Raw genomic sequence first — 22,685 nt, forward strand, 5'->3', positions numbered from 1 at the left:
AATGTAGAGCATAGACATGAAACATAAAGAAGAGGGGAGACTGAGCAAATCACCATGGAAAACCACCAACTTACAAAGGTAGAAACAGAAGGAAAAAGAAACAATGGGAAAGCAAAAGATAAAATGGCAGTAGTAAATCATTACATGTCAGTAATCACCCAAAATGTAAATGGATTGAACCCACCAATCACAGGGCACAGAGTGGCTGAATGGATTAAAACAAAAAAACCCAGAAGACTCAACTATATGCTGCCTATAGAAGACTTTTTTCAGCTCTAAAGACACCTACAGGCTCATAGTGAAAGGATGGAAGATGACAGTCCAAGCAGATGGAAATCAAAAGGAGGTAGATGGGGCAGTACCTATATCAGACAAAATAGACTCCAAGCCAAAAAGGATAACAAGAGACAAAGAAGGTCATTATATAATGATAAGTGAATCTGTACATCAAGAAGATAGAACACTTGTAAATATATACAGTTCCAATACCCAAGCACTGAAATATATTAAGCAAATATTAAGAGAGCTTGAGCTATAAATCAATAATACAATAATAGTAAAGGACCCAAATACCCCACTATCAGCAATGGACGGATCAGGAAATCATTCAGACAGGAAATCAATAAGTAAACATTAGAATTGAACCACACTTTAGAACAAATGGACTTAACAGACATATATAGAACATTCCAAAATAAATAATTTAGCAACAAAAACAATCTGATTGGAAAATGGGCAGAAGAACTAAATGGGCATTTTTGCAAAGAAGACATCAAAATGGCCAACTGGTGCATGAAAAGATGCTCAACATCACTCATCATCAGGGAGATGCAAATCAAAACCACAGTGAGATACCACCTCATACCTGTTAAAACGGCTGTTATTGAGAAGACGAGACAACAGGTGCTGGCGAGGATGTGGTGAAAAGGGAACCTTTATACTTTGTTGGTGGGAATGTAAGTTGATGCAACCACCATGGAAAAGAATATAGAGCAATATGGAGGTTTCTCAAAAAATTAAAAATAGACCTACCATATGACCCAGCAACTCCACTTCTGGATATATACCCAAAGAAAATGAAAACAGGATTTTGATAAGTTATATGTACTTCATGTTTATTGCAGCATTATTCACAATAACCAAGATAAGGAGACAACCCAAATGCCCATCAACAGATGAAGAGATAAAAAAAGTGTGGTACATATACACAATGAAATATTATTCACCGATGAGAAAGGAGGATATCCTGCCATTTGCAACAACTTGGATGGACCACATTATGGTATGCAAGTCAGAGGAAGACAAGTACCAAATGATATCACTTGTATGTGGAATCTCAAAAAGTTAATTTGTTAAAAAAAAAAAAGTAAAATGGTGGTTACCAGGGAATGACGGAGGGTGGTGTTTAAGGGTACAAACTTGTTACAAGTAGTAAATAACCTGTGAGAGACCTAATGCACAGTATAATGAATATAGATAATAATATTGTACTAAATTATGTAGTGGATAAATGTTACATTGACAGTCATATCACAGTATATAAATGTAACATGCTGTACACCTTAAACTTACACAGTGTCACATGTCCAATTTATTCAATAAAAAAGACACTACTGTTTGTAAAAAGAATGATCATACACACCCAGGCACACACAAAGTCAGTTTAAAATTTAGCATCATAGGAAATCAGAGAATTGGTTAAAATTGGCTACTGGGCAATAATAAAACCAGTGACATTGTCACAAGGATAGCTAAAATACTACTTTTTGAAGTTGTATATAAAAAGATAAAGTTAAAAGGGAAACGTTTTTAAAATGCCAGTGTATAAATTTTGTATGGGTTACTATTCCTTTTTAAACACTTTTGTTAGGTTTAAAACCCCTGGGTTTTCAGATGGCTCATGAGGGAGAAGTTGCGATAGAGAGGTGTTGGGATTTATATACATACAACATATACAAAAAGGGAGTCTATCCCAAATTTGAGGCGTATATGTGTAAAAAGAATGAAATCTGCCAGAAGTGGGATGTAGGTAATTCTCTGTGAAATGATGATGATCATTGTTTGCTCCTGCAAATGCTCACGGACTGAAGAAAATTACAGAGGGGTAAATAAGCTGTCCAGCAAAATGCCTGGCACATAGTGAACATTCAGGAATTGTTCTTGGGTCTCTCTTCCCCACTCTGTCTGGTGAACCTCCTCTTGTCAGTGGGGGGATCATGATACAACACAATGTCCATACTGGTCTTGACTGCCATCAGTGAAAAATGGGATACAAAGGCATTGATTAAACCAGTCTTTTAGTATTGACACTGGTAAATTGGAAGGGAGGCAAAGAGGAAGAAGTGAAGTGGCAAGGGCCCGGGAATAGGAAATGAGCAGATTTCTCTGATGTTGAACACAAGAGTTTAAAAAAATGGAAGGATACACCCTTGAGGAGTACTCAAGAAAGAAAGAGTGCTCAGAAAAGGGAAGTTCCTTTTTTCGCTTTTTAAATCATTCTTTAAGCTCCTGTATCAAGGGTGCCATGTTTCAGGGGAGTGCATCCCTTCTTTAGTTATGTTTAACTGGGCAAAGGAGAGAATATGTGGGAAGTAGCCATTTTAGGTTTGGACCTCAAAGAGTTGGCGTATCTTGGTTATTTATTGAAAGAACCCAAAAGCTGAGATCGACGGTTATTGCTAAGATCAACATACTATTGCTAGGATCTGAGAAGAATTTCTGATAATTGATACCCTAAGAGAAGTGGATTGAAGAACATAATGTTTAGGTGTACCTTTCTTTAATGCAGAGGGGTCCTCCTGGTGTGGCAGTAATATATAAGCCCAGTTGTTAGGAGTCCTAAATATAAGGTAACTTTCCTACCCCAACATTTCCCCAAAGAATGATGTGAATAGTTCATAAAAAAGTTAAAAGAAGAGCACTGAGATTTGACATAGCAGATACTAAGATGTGTTATAGAACTGTGAGTTTCAAATACTCTGGACTGTACAGTAGTGAAACAAAATAGTCCTGAGGTGCCCCTACTTTTAAGCTAGTACTTTCCTGACCTGAGACCTCTTTGAGTTGAGCTAAGTGCTCTCTCACTTTAACCCATTGGCCCAAGAGAAAATGGAAAGAGAAATACTTCTGAGTACAGATCATACTGTTTTATTTCCATGAATTTGGAGGAATCCAGATACCAATTGTCTCTGGTGTCTTAGTTTCTTTCAGAAAAACAAGGCAATAGATTTATGAATATAGCACAGAGACCATGAATTTTGGGAGTTACCCCTAATGTTTATATTGCTAATTCTGTACAGCAGGTCAGCTCATTCAGTTGAGCTATCAAGTGAACATCTTGCAACCATTTTTCATTGAGCATGCTCTGGAAGTAATAATGCACTCTGGGTAGTTGGTGGTTTACTAAGTTTTTTTTTTTTTTAATTAAAAATTTTTTTTCCTAAATTACTGTAGTACCGCCCATACTTTGATACGTTCTAAGGAGATTCTTGACTTTGCCAGTTGGCCTTCCCTTGACCCACACGCAAGTGTATGTTCAGACTACTTGCCTTTTCATGATACTTAACTTTTCCTTAAGAGAATTTCAGTCTCCCCTCTAGCTGCAAAGTATGTGGCTTTTTGCTGACAGTTCTCCCACCAAGGGGAGTTTTTACAGTGAGTGATCCTCAAGGATTATGGAGGATAGAAGCTAACACCTTGGGCAAATGAGAAAGCTAATAAAAGCTACCAGAATATGGAAGACACTTAGTATTAATAATAGGACTGGTAGTGATTGGACCGTAAAAGCCTTTTCTCTTGAGGAAAGGCCCTCTTAATTCCATAAAAACAAGTGGTTTTATAGTCATATTTTTGGCAGGCGTATATCTCTGCGATGTTGTAGCATCTTATCAGTTATCTTTTCTTGTAATCACTCATCTTAAAACCGAGTCACTCAAACTAACAACCATTTATTTAGCTCATAATTCTGGGTCAGCGGGGAGATCTTTTGATCTTGCCTGGCTTTGCTGGTCTCAGTGTTGTTCATGTGTCACTTGGCAGATCTGCTGGGCTGGCTGGTTTATCTGGCCATGGCTGGGACAACTGGGGCCTCTATTCATGTAGCGTCTTATTTTCCAGTAAGCTAGTCTGAACTTCATCCCAGCGGCAGGATTTCAGAGAGCAGCACGAGAGGGTGAGCTTCAATGCATAAGCATCATTTGAGCATCTGCTTGTGTCATACTTGCTCACTCCCACTGGCCAAAGCAAGTCCCAGCTAAGAGGGCACCGCCAGCTGCAGGGCAAGGGGACATGGATATAGGGAGGGGAGGAATTTATGGCCATGTTTGATAGTCCACTATATAGCACAAGAGGCAAGAGGCTGTAGTGGTCCAGGAGGAGAACCTCGAACCACTGGGACTCCTTATTTTTTAGGAACTCAGTTGAAAAAAAAAAAAAGATAATTTTATGGGATGGCTGGAGGGTTGTTAGACCAAAGGTTTCAAATTGGTAATTGATCACAAGTAGGTTTTTATTTGCCCACACCATGTTTAAAAGCTTGTTTGTTTTTTGAGCCAACAGTTAACATCCAGAGATTTTGCATAGAATCTGAATTTCTGACTTTTGGAAAAGACAACCTGGCAAAACTTGTTAAAAGCCAAGTATAAAGTGCTGTTTTTACAATACCAGAACACTTCACTCTTACCTGGTTTTCTTATTCATTGTACTCTGACACCAGATGTGTGGGTTTTTCCACACCAAGCAATTCTCCAGTTCTCTTCGGACACCAGCTGGGTGTCCTACAATTCAGTTCAGTTATGACGCTATCTGGAGTTAGTGCAGACTGTTAGCTTCGGGGCCCAGTCTCACAAGACTGCCCCCACTTCAGATACCAGGCACAGTCCCAGATTGCACCTGTATTTCTGACCCACCAGCTATAGATTGGGACTTCCCGTGACTCCCTCCTCCAGTTCAGTAATGTGCTAGAACAGCTCGCAGAAATCAGGGAAAACCATTTACTTATAAAGGATACAACTCAGGAATAGCCAAATGGAAGAGATGCATGGGACACAGTATGGGGGAGGGGCGCTATACTTCCATCCCGTCTCCAGGCATACTACACCCCACCCCCCCCGCCCCGTACCTCAGTGTGTTCACCAGCCTGGAAGCTTTCAGAACCCCATAACGTAGAGGGCTTTTGGAGGTTCCATTACATGAGGCAGGATTGATTTAATCTTTGTCAGTTGGTGATTAGCTCAACCTCCAATCTGTCTCCCTCCCTGGAGGTTGGGGGGTGGTTCTGAAAGTTCCAACTCTCTGATCACATGGTTGGTTCTTCTGGCAACCAGCCCCTATCTGAAGCTGTCTAGGGGCCCATCGGGAGTCACCTCATTAATAAAGTAAATATTTTTGGTTGAAGGGGGGCTATTATGGATCACAAAAGATGCTTCTCTCACCTCTGTCACTCAGGAAATGCCAAGGGTTTTAGGAACTCTATGCCAGGAACTAGGCATAAGTAAATATATCTTACTATACAATATCACGCCAAGTAATGGTTATCTTTTCGGTGAAGCCTGTGGTTTTCAGCTTGCCAGACTGTTCCCCATTTTGTTGTCTCCTCCACCATAAGGCTGAGTGTCACCTGCCACTTGTCAGAGGAGTTGCACTGTTCATTCTCTTATAGCAGAGAAGTTTCTGTCACCATTTCTAACAGATACGAAACCATGAAAGGTACCACATGGTCAAGGAAAATGGAAGCATATCGCTTTGAGTAAGGAAAGAATATTCTTGCGTGTTTCATATGCAGTCTGTGTTTTGGTGTCTAAAGAACTTTCTCCTTTAAAAGTGGCTTGCTTGACTCACACTCTATCCTTGGCCCCTAATCCTTGTTCTAATTCTGTACGGTCTGTGTTTGCATTCAGCCCTGCCATCAGAGAGGTCCATCACACCATTGTTCTACTAGCGCATGCCATGTTATTCCTTCTTATAAATTGTTCTGGGCTGTGAGGCCAGTGCCCTACAGGAGACACCTTGTTAAAAGCAGACCCCTGAAAGTCGTCATGTTATAAGGTCACGAAGTTGTTGAGAGTGATGTTCTACAACACTGAGTAGTTTCTTCTCTCTGAGGACTCGCAGAGAACCAACTGGTTTCTTCTTCTTTGTGGACATTTGAAACCTATGACTGTGTCTCCCTTTTTATGAGTGTTTTAGAGTTTAGAGGCTCTTCGTAGACTTTGCGTAGCTCTTTGTAGGCTGACATATACTCTTAGCTTCATCTTGAGTCCCCCTTTTATCATTATTTTCTTATCTGTTTGTTTTATGTTATTTTTAAGTTTACATTTAAAATCTAATTTTTTCTTTTTTGGTAAATATTATTGATGTACAGCTTTCTGTGTGCTAGCAGCTGGTCATAAGAAGACAGAACTATGTTCCATATTTAACTGTGACACATTAGCACTTAACTTCCCAGACCTCCCCACCTCCACCACGTTTGTCCCTTTATTTTGAGCACCTTCTTCTGAAGCTGTGTGTGAACTTCATTCTCTTTGTTTTGCTTCTTCCATCAGTATTTCTGTTACTTTGTTTGCTGTGTGTTTTGTTTTCTTTAGTTTTTGCTAAGACATTTACCATATGTATTAGAGAACCTCTATAAATTGGATAGCTCTTCATATATTAGATGCTTAGTGAATGTTTGAAGAAATGCATGAGTTTTAATAAAAATAGTTTTCTTGTATTTTTTTTAGCTCAAAGTGGTTAGAAAACAGCTTCCAATGAAATGAAGATTATAAATATCACCTGATTCTTTGAATAGAAGCTTTTTTCCCCCTCCCAGCCTGTTTTGTTTGTAGTAAACATGTTAAGTTTAAAATATAGTCTTCTCTTACGTCTATGAATTGATAGAATGCTTTTCAGAAATATGCAAGTCTAGGGGTGCCTGGGTGGCATCTGCCTTCGGCTCGGGTCATGATCCCAGGGTCCTGGGATCGAGCCCCGCGTTGGGCTCCCTGCTCAGCGCGAGCCTGCTTCTCCCTCTCCCTCTGCCCCTTCTCCCTGCTCATGTTCTCTCTTTCTAGAAAATAAATAAATAAATAAAATCTTTGAAAAAAAAGAAATATGCAGGTCTAGATAGACTAAAAGAAGAGAGAGGAAATACAGTCAGGTGTTAAGAGCTGGGCTCTGGTCTAGAAGAGATCTGGTTTGAATCTTAACTGAATCTCTTGCTATCTTAGTGACACGGGGAAGATAACTTCTCAGGGCCTAGTTTCCTAACCCGTGAACTGATTTTATAATCATGACTGTCTTATAATGGCATTGTGAGTATATGAGATAATACATGAAAACACTTAGAATTTTCACTTTTGGAAAGGTAGGCTAAAAATTTGGTCAAAGTATACTTTAAGACAAGCACCATTACTTGAGGTAAGATAGACATTTCTTAATAAAATTTTAAACCCACTGGGAACATAAAACAATACAACAATTTAAAACTTGTAAACACAGTAACATAATCTCAACATTGAAAGAACTATGAGGAGAAATAGTAGGTTTTTAAATATACTTCTCTCAAACTGTTAAGCAAATTAAAATCAATAGCAGTAGTGAAGATTTGCCCCCTCCCCGCTGCCAGGCTGCTGGTTTTTACTATGTTTTATGTTATTTTTAATATTTGCATTCAGCCCTGCCATCAGAGAGGTCCATCACACCATTGTTCTACTAGCGCATGCCATGTTATTTGTTGATCAACAAATTTAGCCTATATTACAGAACTAGAGCATCCAGAAACTTTGGAATATAATTTTCTTCAAGAGCATGAACTTGCTTGCAGACTAATTACCTAATGGCCATTAAGCAAGTTTCAACAAAGTATTGAAATCATATAGAGCATGATATCTGAACATGCTGTAATTAAACTATAAATCAACACAAAAAGATTAATAGAATATTCCAGTATGTTTGTAATTAAAGCAGTGTACTTCTAATTCACTTATGGGTTCAAGAAGAAATCATAATGGATGTCGAAAATATTGTGATGGATAATGATGGGAATAAAAACAAAACTTATGTGATAGATGTCAGCAGGAATAGCAGAGTACATACAGACTTTCAAAACCTGGTCCTCTATAAAAACAATGAGAACAGTAGCAAAAATTCTCAGAATCAACTTTTTCTTAACCAAAGGTACACAATACTCTGAGGAGCATTTATTCTAGAAAAATGGTTGAATCCCAATAGGAACAGTAAGCTTTGTGATATGTTAATATGTGCTGTTTCATGTCCTAAGCTTCATGGTGTCTTAATATGTGCTATTCCATCCCAACTCCCCCAGCTCTGCAGTAGCCTTAGACCTAATAGCTATAGTCATAGTAAAAACCAGCAGCCTGGCAGCGGGGAGGGGGCAAAACAGAGTGGGAACTCCTTCAGAGTCCCATTTCCAGAGAACTGTCATTATGTGGGTTATGTGGCAGTTCCCTGGAACCCCTTACGCACAGGGGTGGTCTTTATTTGAAGTGACTCACATTCTGTCCAGGGAAAAAGCTGTTCTCTGGGGTATTTCTCGGTATCGGCAGTTATTGGCAATCGTTTAACTTCACAGCTTCCTGAGGCAGCAGTAATGGTTGGGGCAAACAAGAAGCTGACTAAAGAAATTAAAAGGAAAAGCTGGGAATGAGATGTTCATAGGGAACTTTGAAAAGCTCCAGTGTATTCTTGGGAAGCTAGAAGCTAGCCCGTGGGCAGGGTGGCCATGCCAGAGAAGACTTGACAAGGCTTTATGCTCTCACCCCTGCCTGATGTTGATGTCTTGAGCAAGCAGACAGTGAAAACTGAGGCAGAGTTGTCAACTGTCTGCCTAGGCATTGAAGGCATGCCCCAACATACACAGAACCCTCAGCAAAGACTAGGAGCCTTACTGGTTGAAGGCATTTAAGAATATTTCTGGCCAATCATTAGCATACTACTAAGCTAACCAAACAGGCTGAACACAAGAAAGAATACAGAATTTGCCAAAGGACTTCAGTAACAACAAAAACAGCAACAAACAAATAAAACAGCAACCCTGGGTTGGGAGGTATCTGATATGCAGAGTTGCACATAATATTATTTAAAATGAAATAGACAAAGAAGTGAGAATATGGCCCATACACAGGGAAGAAAACAGCTAATGGAAACTTTTTTTTTTTAAGATTCCACATTTAAGTGAGTTCATGCAGTATTTGTCTTTCTGTGTTTGGCTTATCTCACTTAGCATAATGTCCTCCAGGTTCATCGGTCATGTTGCAAATGACAGAATTTCCTTTTTTCTCATGGCTGAATAATATGGCATTTTCTTTATCCATTCATCTGTTGATAGACACGTTTTCATGTCTTGGCTATTGTAAATAATGCTGCATTAAACGTGGGGATGCAGACATCTTTTCAAAATACTGATTTCATTTCCTTTGGATAAATACCCAGAAGTGGGATTGCTGCATCATATGATAGTTCTATTTTTAATTTTTTGAGGAGCCTCCATAGTGACTGTACCAATTTACATTCCCACCAGCAGTGCACAAGGGTTCCCTTCTCTCTGTACATCCTCTCCAGCACTTGTTATCTCTTGTTTTCTTGATAATAGCCATTCTAACAGAGGTGAAGTTTTATATTTTGATTTACATTTCCTGGCCGATGAGTGATGTTGAGCTCCTTTTCAAGTACCTGTTGGCCATTTGCATGTCTTCTTTGGAAAAATGTCTATTCTAGTCCATTGCCCATTTTTAAAAATCAGATTAGGTTGTTTTGCTCTTCAGTTGTAGGAGTACCTTATGTATTTTAGATATTAAACCTGAATCATATATGATTTGCAAATATTTTCTTCCATTCTGTAGGTTGCCTTTTTGATTTTGTTGATCATTTCTTCTGTTTTACAGAAGCTTTTTAATTTGATGTAGTTCCACTTGTTTATTTTTGTTTTTGTTGCTTGCACTTTTGGTGTCATATCCAAAAAACTGTTGCCAAGACCTATGCGAAGGACCTTTTCCCTATGTTTTCTTCTAGGAGTTTTATAGTTTTGGGTCTTACATTTAAGTCTTTAATCCATTTTGACTTAATATTTGTGAGTGATATAATATAGGGGTCCAATTTCATTTTTTGTATGTGAATATCCAGTTTTCCCAGCACCATTTAGTGAAGAGACTGTCCTTTCCATATTGGGTAATCTTGGCTCCCTTGTCAAATATTAGTTGACCATATATGCATAGGTATATTTCTGGATTCCTATTCTGTTTTCATTTGTCTGTTTGTTTTAGCGTTGTTAATGTTTTTTTATTGTTGTTGTTTTTAAGATTTTATTTATTTCTTTGACAGAGAGAGAGACACAGCGAGAGAGGGAACACAAGCAGGGGGAGTGGGAGAGGGAGAAGCAAGCTTCCCGCCAAGCAGGGAGCCCAATGTGGGGCTCTATCCCAGGACCCTGGGATCATGACCTGAGCTGAAGGCAGACGCTTAATGACTGAGCCACCCAGGCGCCCCTAGTGTTGTTAATGTTTTAATGTTGTTTTAATATTAGTGTTAATACCATAATGTTTTTATTACTATATCTTTGTATTATAGTTTGAAATCAGGAAGTATGATGCTTCCCACTTTGTTCTTTTTTTCCTCAGGATTGCTTTGGCTATTTGGTTCTGTAGAAGTTTAGGATTGTTTTTTCTATTTCTGTAAAAAGTGCATTGGAATTTTGGTAGGGATTGCATTGAATCTAAAGATTGCTTTGGGTATTACAGACATTTTCATTTTCACCGTATTAATTCTTCTGATCCATGAACATGGGATGTCTTCCCATTTATTTGTATCTTCAACTTCTTTGATCAATGTTGAGAAGTTCTTGAAACTAATATAACAATATACTTTCTAAGGCTCCATTCCTAGAAAGTGATTCAGTCTTGAGAGAGGCCCAAGAACCTGAGTTTGCAAGTGCTTCTGATGCAGGTAGTCCTGACCACACTTGGAGAAATACTGCTGTGAGGCTTGAAATACTGCTCTTGGCTTTCTTTGACAAAGGACTAGCCAGCACTGTTTGTGAACTGACCATTCTGATGGAGGCATTGTGGTGCAGGGCTGGGGGAACAGGCTCTGGAGTAACATTGCGGCTTGAATGTCATTATTGACACTTGTGGATTGTTGAACAAGCTACTTAACCTTTTGAATCTCAGTTTCATCATGTCTAAAATTGGCAGAAGTGGTTAACTACCTTGTTGTTTTGCTCTGAAGATTTCATGAACTGAAAGAGAAGGCTGAAGCACAGAGCACAGAGCACCCAGCACGTGATGAATACTCAGTCTTTCCCCTTCATCCTCCTTTTTTCCTCCTAAATTATTTGGCCAGACCTAACAGCCCCAGATTCTGGTTTTAATGGTATTGATGTTTGGACTACTTCGGTTATTTTGTTTTGTTGTTCGATAGGAGCATCAAACTTACTCTCTAAGCCATTTGATTTCTTGCAAATACAAATCCCTCTTCCTTTCTGCCTTTCTGTGGAGATTAGCAGGCCATTGGCTTGGAAGGTAGAATGAGGCCTACCAATCTCTAAAGCAAGGAAAAAAGGAAGAGGGATTTTTACGTTCAGTTGTCAGTGCATTTGTATATATGATTGTTCTTAACTCAGAGATTTAAAATGAGCAGGAGGAAGGATCATCCCAATAATCTTATCAAGATTCATTGGGCATTTTCACTGGGGATTAGCTTTAGGATTGCATTTCCCTTTTATCTTATTGTCCTTTTTAATTGTTCTCAGCAGCAACGTGAGATTCTCAGACACAAATTATTATCATTATTTTAAGTTTATAACATTCTCTTGCTTTTTGGGAACTAAAATGTTGCTATCTCTATATACAATGGTGACAGATAAATGACCATGCTGAGAACCTCATTGCTTGTCCTGGGGAATAGAGGCCAATACTAGGCAGACATAAGATCCTTGAGGCTCAGAAGATTTCTCCAAGGTACTTTTAATGTTTTGAGTCCCTTAGGAATAAGCTCTGTAATTTCTAGGGACTTTTCCTCCTCTTCATGCTTCCTCTGCTCTTTGGTAAGAGATGTATAAACTTCCTTGATCATAGCATCTCAGACATTTAGTACCGACTAAAATTTCTTATTGGTACTCTTAGTGTCCAGGGCTTCCTTTTTTGCAGATGACGGAGGTTTGTAAAATAACTATGGCCTTTGGAATTTACTGTTCATAATCTTAAGTAGTTATGAAGGCATAGTGAAAAGGTCAAGCCAGTTCCCATTTTGCATTAGGCAGCTTTATGACGAAGTCCTGTAACTATCAGATAATGATAGCCAGCAGTATCCATTAAAACAGTCTCTTCTGTTTTTATTTTTTGTAAAACATAAAGTCCAGTTAAGGTAGCATAGCTTGTCTGTTATTAAAGAGGCTCCCAGCAAAAGGGATGATGAGACAGAATGCTGCCATTAACAGTGTGCTCCTGTTTTTCATTTTCAGTAATTCATGTCCCTTTGCTCAGTAGTGACACAGGATTGAACTTTTAAGGATTCCCTTTGTATGCCAGCGTTGGAGAGGGATTAAAGCAATGAGTCTGCCAGTATTTTAATCACTTCTTAACTTTGGTCAGAGCTTCTCCACTTTTAATAACTTTGGGTTTAGACCCTTCTGATTTTTCCATATGTCACTAAGCCAGATCATTATAAGCATTTCTTTGGCCTGCATGTCCTTAAAAGTTAAGTTAGCTCAAGTCAACAATATCAAGTAAAAAGTAGCTTTAAGTACCTGCCTATATGTCTGGATAAAAAAAATACGGTTCTTCCCCTTCAAGGTCTTACATTCAAAGATTGATAAGGCTGATATTGATAGATGCAAAAACATAAAGCACTTTTATGGTGTATTTTATGGCATGTGAATTATATTTCAGTTTTTAAAAGTGCATAGACTTTGAAGCAAAAAAATGCATAAATAAATCCTAGGGGTAAATAAAATTCTGGAATAGTTATAGAAAGTTAATAGTGGGAGAATTTGGTCAAAGCATTATTAAAGGGAAATTTCTTTCTAGTTGCAAATTTATTGAAGAAGATGAATTATGAGACCCATTTGTTTTGTTTTGTTTTTAATTTTATTTATTTGAGAGAGAGAGCATGAGCGGGGGAGGGTCAGAGGGAGAAGCAGACTCCTTACTGAGTGGAGAGTCCAATGTGGGGCTTGATCCTGGGACTCTGGGATCATGACCTGAGCCGAAGGCAGACGCCTAACTGACTGAGCCACCCAGGCGCCCCTATGAGACCCATTTGAAGGGAGAACAGGGAGGTTTTGGAAAGAATACAGTCTGGACTTAAAGTATAACTGGCAAGTGGTAGAGTAGATAAGAATGAATGACTTTCATGACTTTGCCTTGTTTCATCAACAAGGCAAAGAAAAATAATCTGCAACATACATTTTTCTTGGGGGTTGTGCTCCTTTATAAAGGCTTGGTTGCTGTTTTAGCTCCACATTGCTTAAAGCTCCCTGACCAGGTCATTGTTTGCCCCCGCAAGGCTGGACTTTAAACCCATTCTGGCTCTCCAAGGCATAGGTGAAGCGCTGGTGTGGCTTTGTGCCTTTCAGAGAAGGTTTGCGCTTTTTGGGTTGTTTCTTGTTCCTTAGAAAACTTTCCTCGGTGAATTGAGGACGGGAGGTGGCCTGTCAGCACAGACCCCACGTGGTCGCAGCATTTCAGCTGTATAAAGCTTGAATGGCAGAGTTCATGGGGAAACTCAAGTCTGAGACCCCTTCTAATTGCCCTGGGCTGATGGTGCCTGACCTGAAGCTAGATCTCATTTTGTTTGTTTTCACTAAAAGCCAGTGTTTGAAGAGGGACCAATTTTAAGTAATTGAATGCTTTCAGTTTATTAAGAACGGTGCCCAGTCACTGTTAGAAATAATCAACTGACAGCCCATTCTGTCCCATTATGAAAATCAGTACTTCAGTCCTTTGGGAGAGGTAGAAGCCTGTAGACCCTGTGAAATATTTAATTACCACATCTATTATAGACTGTAAGTTTTACATCACGAAAAACCTGACACGGGCATAATTTCCCCCCTATTTTTTGTTTTTTTAAATTACAAAGGAACCTCAAACCAGTTACGCAGCTATATGTCAGTGTGGATGCTAGCACCAAAGATAGCCTGAAGAAAATCGACCGCCCACTCTTCAAGGATTTCTGGCAGAGATTCCTCGACAGCTTAAAAGCCTTGGCAGCAAAGGTAAGAATTATGACATCTTTAAAAGAGAGAGAGAGAGAGAGAAAAAAAGTGGAGAGAGGTTTTTTTCCTTTTCTTTTTAAAATAATAATAAAAAAAAGAAAACCTTCAACCTTTTTTTAGACTTCCACTTTCATTATTCAATAAATATTTATTGAGCTCTTCTTAAGTTTGTAGCACTCTGCCTTATATGTATAATTTGCTCTTCATGTATTTAGGGAAAGAGAGACACGCTCCCGAAGTTAATTAATAAAACATGGCAAAGTAGCAGCTCATAGCAGCCCTAGAAGAGTGTGCCAGCAAATAGTGTATGTTCAAATATGAGGTTGATTTTCTTGAATTTCTAAGACCAAATTTCCTACCCAGTAAGGAACTCAACCTCAGAATGTCCAGATTTCGTCTTTCTCTGCCAACATTTGCCCTTTCTTATGTCTTCTCTTACATCATACTTATTTTCCTATTCTTTTTTTTTTTTTTTAAAGATTTTTTATTTATTTATTTGACAGAGAGAGACACAGCGAAGAGAGGGAACACAAGCAGGGGGAGTGGGGGAGGGAGAAGCAGGCTTCCTGCGGAGCAGAGAGCCAGATGCGGGGCTCGATCGCGGGATCCTGGGATCATGACCTGAGCCAAAGGCAGGTCGACTGAGCCACCTAGGCGCCCTTATTTTCCTATTCTTTTAGACCTCACGTAACCTTTTGATTCTTCTTTTCCATTAACCCCGTATCTTAATAGTTGGTATTTTCTGTTAGTTCTGCCTCTTCTTCTCTTGTAGCAATTCTCCTTTCCTGTCCTCTGCTTTGGCCTGCAGTTCTTCACGCTTTACCCAAACACGACAGATAATGAGAATTACTACAGGACCTTGAAAAATTACAGTTTCTTATTCCTAGTAAGATTTGAAAATCTGCATTTTAAGCATCCCAAGTGACTTGATGTGCAGGCCCCATTTGGGACTCATCATCCCAGAAAACCGCCCTCTCTCTCCTTTGCCCAGCGCTTACTTTACCATTCCTAATCCGTCCCTGTCTGGCCTCAGGAAGGCGATACTCACTATCCTGCTCCTGTTGGCATTTTTGCAGATGCGCCCACCACTTTTTTTGAGTCTTTGGTTACCTCCTCAGAGCCTAGATTGTCCTTTCTTTCCATTTCTTTGACTTATAGAAATTCTATGTGACCTTCAAGGCTCAGCGTCATTGTTACTTTAATTTTGAAGCCTTTTCCAGTGGCAAACAGCTGTCCCTGTCTCCCTTCTTAAGTTTTATATCTATAAACACACATGATCTCTTTTATCTTAGCTTCTCTTCTCCTCAACTGGATTCCTTATTCCTGTCTGAATTCCACGCAGACTCTAGCACAGCACATTTAATGGTATTTGAACGTGTTTCTTAAAAGAATGAATGGGTGGAAACTCAACGGTAAGATGTACATACACATTTTCTTGACTGCTCAGATGTTTAAAACTCCCTCTTCCCCCATTTTATGCTGGAGAAGTTAAATCAGTACTTTTTTTGGTGATTTGGCAATTAACACTGACGTTATTTAGGCAATGCGAAGTCGGCATTTGGTTTCTGATCTGCCTTGGATTATTTATAAATAATAAAGCTAGGTGGATTATTTATAAAGCTGGCAAGCTGGGTGCTTCGTGGTTCCTAAAATCTCTTTGTCTCTGGACTTCACCCTTAGCTCTATCACTTTTCCCTGTTGCTGAGATAGGAGGTACGTGGCCTACGAGTCAGAATGCGCTTAGATAGGAAGCAGACAGCAGGAACTGGTATTATCAGACACATCTGAGATTGTTACCTAGGCTGTATTCCGAGTCAGCTGTGGAAGATGAGAAGTGGGCATTAGTAGAATGGCTTAATAGCTTCTTTTATTTTTCTTTTGGCCAAAATTTTCCACAAAATGCATTCTTATCTTGAAGTTACTAGCCTTTACATGTCCGCTTCAATTCTAAGTACTTTGGGTTGACTCATTGAGAGTAATTAGTAACTTAAAGTTCTGCAGTATTTTCTAACCTCTGAGCTTTTTACCTATAACATCATTATTGTGTCCATGTAACTCTGGTTGGAAAAGTTTCCTTGGGCTATTTAAACTATCTGCTGGCAGATGGGGCGCCTGGGTGGCTCAGTTGTGGTTAAGCCTCCATGACTCTTGATCTTGGCTCAGGTCATGATCTCATGGGTCGTGAGTTCCAGCCCCATGTTGGGCTCTGTGCTGGATGTGGAGCCTCCTTTAAAAAAAATGTTAAACTATCTGTTGGATCAATGCAACCACATTCTAACCACTTTGTAGCAATTAGAGTTCATGTTTCTTATTGTATTGTTTACATTGCCATTTAAGAAGGAAGATCTGTGGCAGGAAGCTGCTCTTAAAAGTCTTCTTAAATTAATTGTAGCTATGTTATTTCCTTCTGAGTATCTAATATTATTTGTATAGTAGATACTATCAAGACAGGTCTCTTTTACTGCTGTTTAACACTCAAAACTAGAACAGTTATCTTCTAACTGTACTTACTAGCTAGCGTCAAACTGTAATCTGGTATCATTGAGTTTTTAAATAAAAACTTTTAAATAAGAGTGACTTTTAAGATATTTTCATTAGAACATCTATACTATTCTCTTTTGTACTTGCTTAGGCTCTTAGTACTTGAGTACTTTTTGTTACTTGTTTTAGGCTTAGCAAGGAAAGGCATTAGAAGAGAAAGAATTTCTTGAACTTTATAAACAGAGAAATTTGATTTGTCCCAAGATTTTCAGCCTGTTTATGAGCTAATGCAACCCAAAGTAGTAGAAGGTAGGAGGATATTTTGTTTTTTGTTTTTTGTTTTTTTTTACCCTTGGCAAGCATAGTGTTTATACTTCCAGATCTTTATCCTTTGTCAGAATGGTCCGTTTCAAATATGAGGAGAGAAATATATTAGTACTTGAGTATGTGGAGCTAAAAAGCAATTCCATCAAGATAACACAGCAAAAAATGTGTTAGCTTCAGTTTCCGTCCACGATAGCTACTTGTCAAACAGTCCTTTTTTGAAAAAAGAGAAATCCATCTTGTACAAGACAACACTGCTTACCTTTGTGTCTACCTTTGGCAGTAGACTTTTATCAGCAGTGTGACCAGATGTGTTTCTGCTGCCAGCTTGAAGATCCAATAGGATAAGCAATAATAACGATATGCTTGAAACCTCATATTTGAAAAGAAAAAAAAAAGTTTTCTGCATTACACTTTCTTGGATAACAAAAGTGAACATTAGCACTCTTTCTGCAGATTTGAGTGTGCTCTGACCTGATGTTATTGGAGTTATTATTGTTTCATTGTTAAGAAGGGCTTATTGTATGTTGAGATAGCTTTATCTCTAATATTTAGATAAAGCAATATATCCATGTGGCCCACAATTTGCAGATTAAAAAAACAAACATTTAATATTTGACTTCCTTATCTATGATCGTAAAAACATTACGTGTTCATTGTGGAAATTACTTGGGGGAAATAAAGAGAAATATAAAGAAGCAAGGAAAGAAGTTTCCTATAAATCCAGGACCTTGAGACAACTACTGCTAACATTTAAAGTACTTCTATTTAATCCTTTGGGGAGAGTGCTTTTTTACATATATCATTCAATTTTATATGTTGCTTTTTGTTGTTAAACTCCGGTCATAGCGTGTTTCCATGCTACTGATATTTCTGTGTGAACTTCATGTTAAGGACAGCTTAGTCTTTCATCTCAGTGTGAGATAATAGAAAGTATTTATATATTGGTTTCTGCACCTAGTTCCTGGCACAGAACTCCTAGAACATTTGTAATTTTCTAAGTGGTAAGAACACAAGGAGCATCTCTTGTTTTAGTATTTTGTTTTTGACCCCATACTTAACATAGGGCTCCTAAAACCCTTGTAGATTCCTGAGTGATAAGACCACGAGGACCATTGTTGTTCTAATGAGGGGACTCTGGGTGGACTCTAGGTGGCTCCTAGATTGGGGCTGGTCACCAGAAAGACCAAGCTGATTAGAAGGTTGGAATTTTCTGCAAATTCTCCCCACTCTCTAGAGAGGAGAGAGGGGCTGGAAATGGAGTAAATAATTGATCATACCTATGTGAGGAAGCCTCCATAAAAATCCCAATAGGAGGTTTGGGGAGCTTCCTGGTTGGTGAACAGTTTGTACCAGGAGTGTAACACACCCCAGCTCCATGGGGACAGAAGTCCCTGGGCTGGCTCCCAGATCTTACCCTATATATCTCTTCACCTGGTTGTTTATCTGTATCCATTAATAAACTGGTAATTGTGAGTGTTTCCCTGAGGTCTGTAAGCTGCTCTAGCAAATTAACCAAATCTGAAGGGGAAGGTCATGGGACCCTCTGATTTATATGGCCCATTGGTCAGAAGCCTAGGTGACAAGCTATATTTGTCATTGGCATGTAAAGTGTGCTGTAGTGACAGAAAAGAGTTAAATTATAGAATACCCAGCTGGTATCGCAGAGAATTGCTTGGTGGGGAAAACCCCTCACACGTTTGGTGACCAGAAGTGTTCTGGGTGCATTATCAGTAAGGGAGACCCACAGGAGAGGACACTGGGTTTTCCCCTGGTCACTCAGCTTCCTGATCCTTGGCCAGGAGGGGGATCCAGCAAGAGTGTGTCATGTTCTGGCACACTTGTTTAATTGTGGGGGCCTGACAGTAAGTCAGGTTCCTGTCTTTTTTTTTAAATAAAGATTTATTTATTTTTTAGAGCAAGAACACCTGAGTGGGGGGAGGGGCAGGGGGAGAAGGAGAGGGAGAGAGAATCTCAAGCAGACTTCCTGGAGCCCCGTGCAGGGCTCAGTCTCACGACCCTGAAATCATGACCTGAGCTGAAATCAAGAGTCGGCTGCTTGACCGACGGAGCCCCCCAGGTACCCCCGGGTTCCTGCCTTTATCACACTTGAGAGGGAGCCTTGGTGCCTCTGCTGCTCGAGTTGCCACACACACGTTTTGTCATTTTTAAACATTTCTAATGTCAGGGACAGCCAGAGATGGCATGTCATATTTAATTGGTAGCATTGTTATTTTCATAAAGGAGCGAGAGAAAATAATTGTGTCTTACAATCTAGAGTATCTTAGATGCAATGAAATAGCATATCTTCTTCCTTCCCTCCTTTTTAGGATGAGCGAGTCTCCCCTCCATCGTTCTGATTCGTTCCCCCGCTTATTGACCTGTTTGACTTCCACCTACCATCACTGATGCCAAAGTCTACTCTTGAGCCTTAGTCCATCTGATTGTGGTCTGGATCTGTTTTTTTTTTTTAAGATTTTATTTATTTATTTGACAGAGAGAGACACAGCGAGAGCAGGAACACAAGCAGGGGGAGTGGGAGAGGGAGAAGCAGGCTTCCCATGGAGCAGGGAGCCCGATGTGGGGCTTGACCCCAGGACCCTGGGATCATGACCTGAGCCGAAGACAGACACTTAATGACTGAGCCACCCAGGTGCCCCTGGATCTGTTTTTATTACCATCTTTTCTTAGGCTTTATCTTGCAAGAGCAAGATACCTTCTTCTAACCTGTGAGCCCTCTCCATGGGCACGGGCCTCCCGGGGTGTTGATTCCATCCAGCCTGGGTTTAATGCCACTTTACCCTCCTCCACTTGACTAAAAGGATGTCCTGGTTTTAGCCACTTTTGAAATCAGACCAAGACTGCTGTGCTTGATCTCTCCAGTAGTGTTATCCAAAGCCAGTGTCTGCAAACTGACTAGTTCCCTCCAATGCCAGGAAGTCAGGTTTTCTCCAGATCTGACTTCTACCTACACTTGTTTTAGGGAAAGATGAACGTGTTGCATCTTAGGTTCATGTTGAGGCATCAGGTAATCAGGTCAGGCAGGTAATGGCTTAGGCGGCTTGGGGACTCAGCAGTGTTAGAGTATGAACACGTAGATGTGACTGTCATCTCTGTAGCAGCAGGTCGCTGTTGAAGGCAACAAAGGGGATGGAATTGTCCAAGAAGTAGAGGTCTAGGGAGGGCCAAAGAAGGAGCCTTAGGGAAAACAAATTTTGAAGCTTTCGAAATGAGGAGCATAGAGAGAGTGAGTCTGGGAAAAATTTGATAAAGGTGTTGGTGCAATTCCATGCAAGTGTGGTATGTTATATACAATTCAAAGAAACAGTTAGGTTCCAGAAAGATAAAAGGGGAAGGTTAAGGTATGAGGAAAAAGAAACTTGGTTTATCAGTTGGTCTCTAACGACTATGTCAAAAGGAAGTAGACTACAGTGTTTTGTGTAGAAGCCGCTGTGTAGTGGGTTGAATGGGAAGAATGAAATGGAGAGAGTGAACAATAGATACTAATGTAATGTATATTAACCTTTTGAACCAAGAGCAACAGTATTATTTAATGAAGGAATTAAAGGTATTCCCTTTTATCAGATAATTGTCTAAGCATATCTGCTAAAAACCAATTTGAAAATAAATATTACTGTAATGAAGAAAATAAGAAGACTCATATGCCACCAGAATTCAAAGATAAAAAACACTATTGCTCCATCTTCCAGATCTATATATCCAGAAAATATTGTGTATCTTCTAGAGTTTTAACTCATGTGTGTATGTATATGTATGTATATTTTACTTACAAAATGAAATCATACCATACATATTTTTACAACTGTACTTTTTATTTATAATACTACAATTAAAATATTTATTGAAAATATCAACTTCTGTCACCATAGATTAATTTTGCCTATTTTATAATATAACAATTTAATTTTGCCTTTGGCAGCCTTCCCTGACTCCCTCCTTCCTCTTCCCTTGTTTATATCCCACAGTGCCTATATCCAGAACCTGAAAGGTCCATGTCTTTTTGCCCACCATGGTATTCCCAGCTCCCATCACGGTGTGACACACAATTGCCACATGATCAGAATGGACTGATCCACTCCCCTCTTGATGTGTATTTAGTAGTTCCCCAATGATTTGTCTTGGTGTGATAGTTACGAGCTCGAGATTCCGAAACAAGACTAAGTTTGAATCGTATCTCCTACCACTTCTTGGCTATGTAGTATTGGACATGGGGCTCAGTTTTCTCATCTGTAAAATGGGATTAATAACAGTGCCTACCTCATAAGGTCTAGTTAGAAACATCTAAAAACATCATGGAGTGCTTGTGTTTAAATTTTAAAATATAATGCCCTCTATCACCGATCTTGTATATGGGATTGATTTTGGACATTTTAAAAGATACAGTAAGTAAGATGGTAAATACCAACATAACCATCATCTAGTTTAAGAAATAAAATATTATAAATTCAGTTGTAGTCCCTGTGAACCTCTTTTCTATTATATTTCCTTTCCTCTCTTTCAGAGGTAATCAGTATCTATTTTGTGTTTATCATTCCATGCTATTTTTATATTTCTGTATTTACAACCCCATAAACAGCTGTTTTCCATATAATAAAACTGTATATAGTAGTATCATCCTATAAATATCATTTTGCAACTTGTCCTTTTTTTTGACCATTTAAAAAAAATAAAATTGACTATTTTAACTATTTTTACATGGACAGTTCAGTAGCATTAAATCCATTCACATTGTTGTGTAACCATCACCACCATCCATCTCCAGAACTGTCTTCCCAAACAAACTATATACCCATTAAACAGGAACTCCCATTCCCCCCTTCCCTGCAATTTTTGTTGGTTGGTTTAATACTATATTTGTGAGGTTTACTTAAGTTGCTACTTTTTGCTTTTGAGATACTATAACTGCTATGTAGCCATCCATCCTATCAGTATCCCATAGTGTATCAGTCGTTCTCCTGGGGGTGGGCATTTCGGTTTTTCTGAAGTTTTCAACTCTCAATGAACATTGATGAAAGTGTCTCTTGTGTACCTAGGCAGTAATTTCTTCACGGCTCGTAGCTAGCAGTGAAGGTTGCTGGACTGTAGGGTATACACATCTTCAGCTAGATTTCTTTTTTTTTTTTCAAAGTACTTAGGACACTGGCTGTACTTCAGAGGCTAGTGTAGGAGACTTTCCATTTTCTGTCCTCACAAGCAGGTGATACTGTCGGCTTTTTAAATTTTTCCTAGCTGATGGATGTGACTTGGTGTCCGTTTGTGGTTTTATTTTGCATTCCTCTCATGAGGGGGGTGAGCATCTTCTCATGTTTTGGTCCATTTCCTTAATCCCCTTTATATACCTTGCTTATTTTTCCACTGGTTGTTTATATTATTTCTTTCAGTAATGGGTCTTTCCCTAACATTGGTAGGGTTTGTTTTCTCACTTCCTTCCAGACTCCATTCAGATAGCACCTTATCAGAGAGTTCTTTTTTTTTTTTAAAGATTTTATTTATTTATTTGAGACAGAGAGAATGAGAGAGAGGGAAGAGGGCAGAGGGAGAAGCAGACCCCCTGCCGAGCAGGGAGCCCGATGCGGGACTTGATCCCGGGACTCCAGGATCATGACCTGAGCCGAAGGCAGTCGCTCAACCGACTGAGCCACCCAGGCGCCCA

At 39.3% G+C, this 22,685-nt stretch overlaps 1 protein-coding gene across 2 annotated transcripts in view; it reads left to right on the forward strand.

Moving 5' to 3' along the window:
• The window catches only part of LOC110589767 (S-adenosyl-L-methionine-dependent tRNA 4-demethylwyosine synthase TYW1), a 202,148-nt gene that overhangs the window by 108,892 nt on the left and 70,571 nt on the right, over positions 1–22,685 (forward strand). For both annotated transcript variants that reach the window (XM_021700370.1, XM_044915126.1), the window contains exon 13: positions 14,071–14,206. In XM_021700370.1, the coding sequence (XP_021556045.1) occupies positions 14,071–14,206 (136 nt within the window). The remainder of the gene's footprint in view (positions 1–14,070; positions 14,207–22,685) is intronic.

This window comes from Neomonachus schauinslandi, chromosome 5, assembly GCF_002201575.2.
Source record: "Neomonachus schauinslandi chromosome 5, ASM220157v2, whole genome shotgun sequence".
In the NCBI taxonomy this organism is placed as follows: domain Eukaryota; kingdom Metazoa; phylum Chordata; class Mammalia; order Carnivora; family Phocidae; genus Neomonachus; species Neomonachus schauinslandi.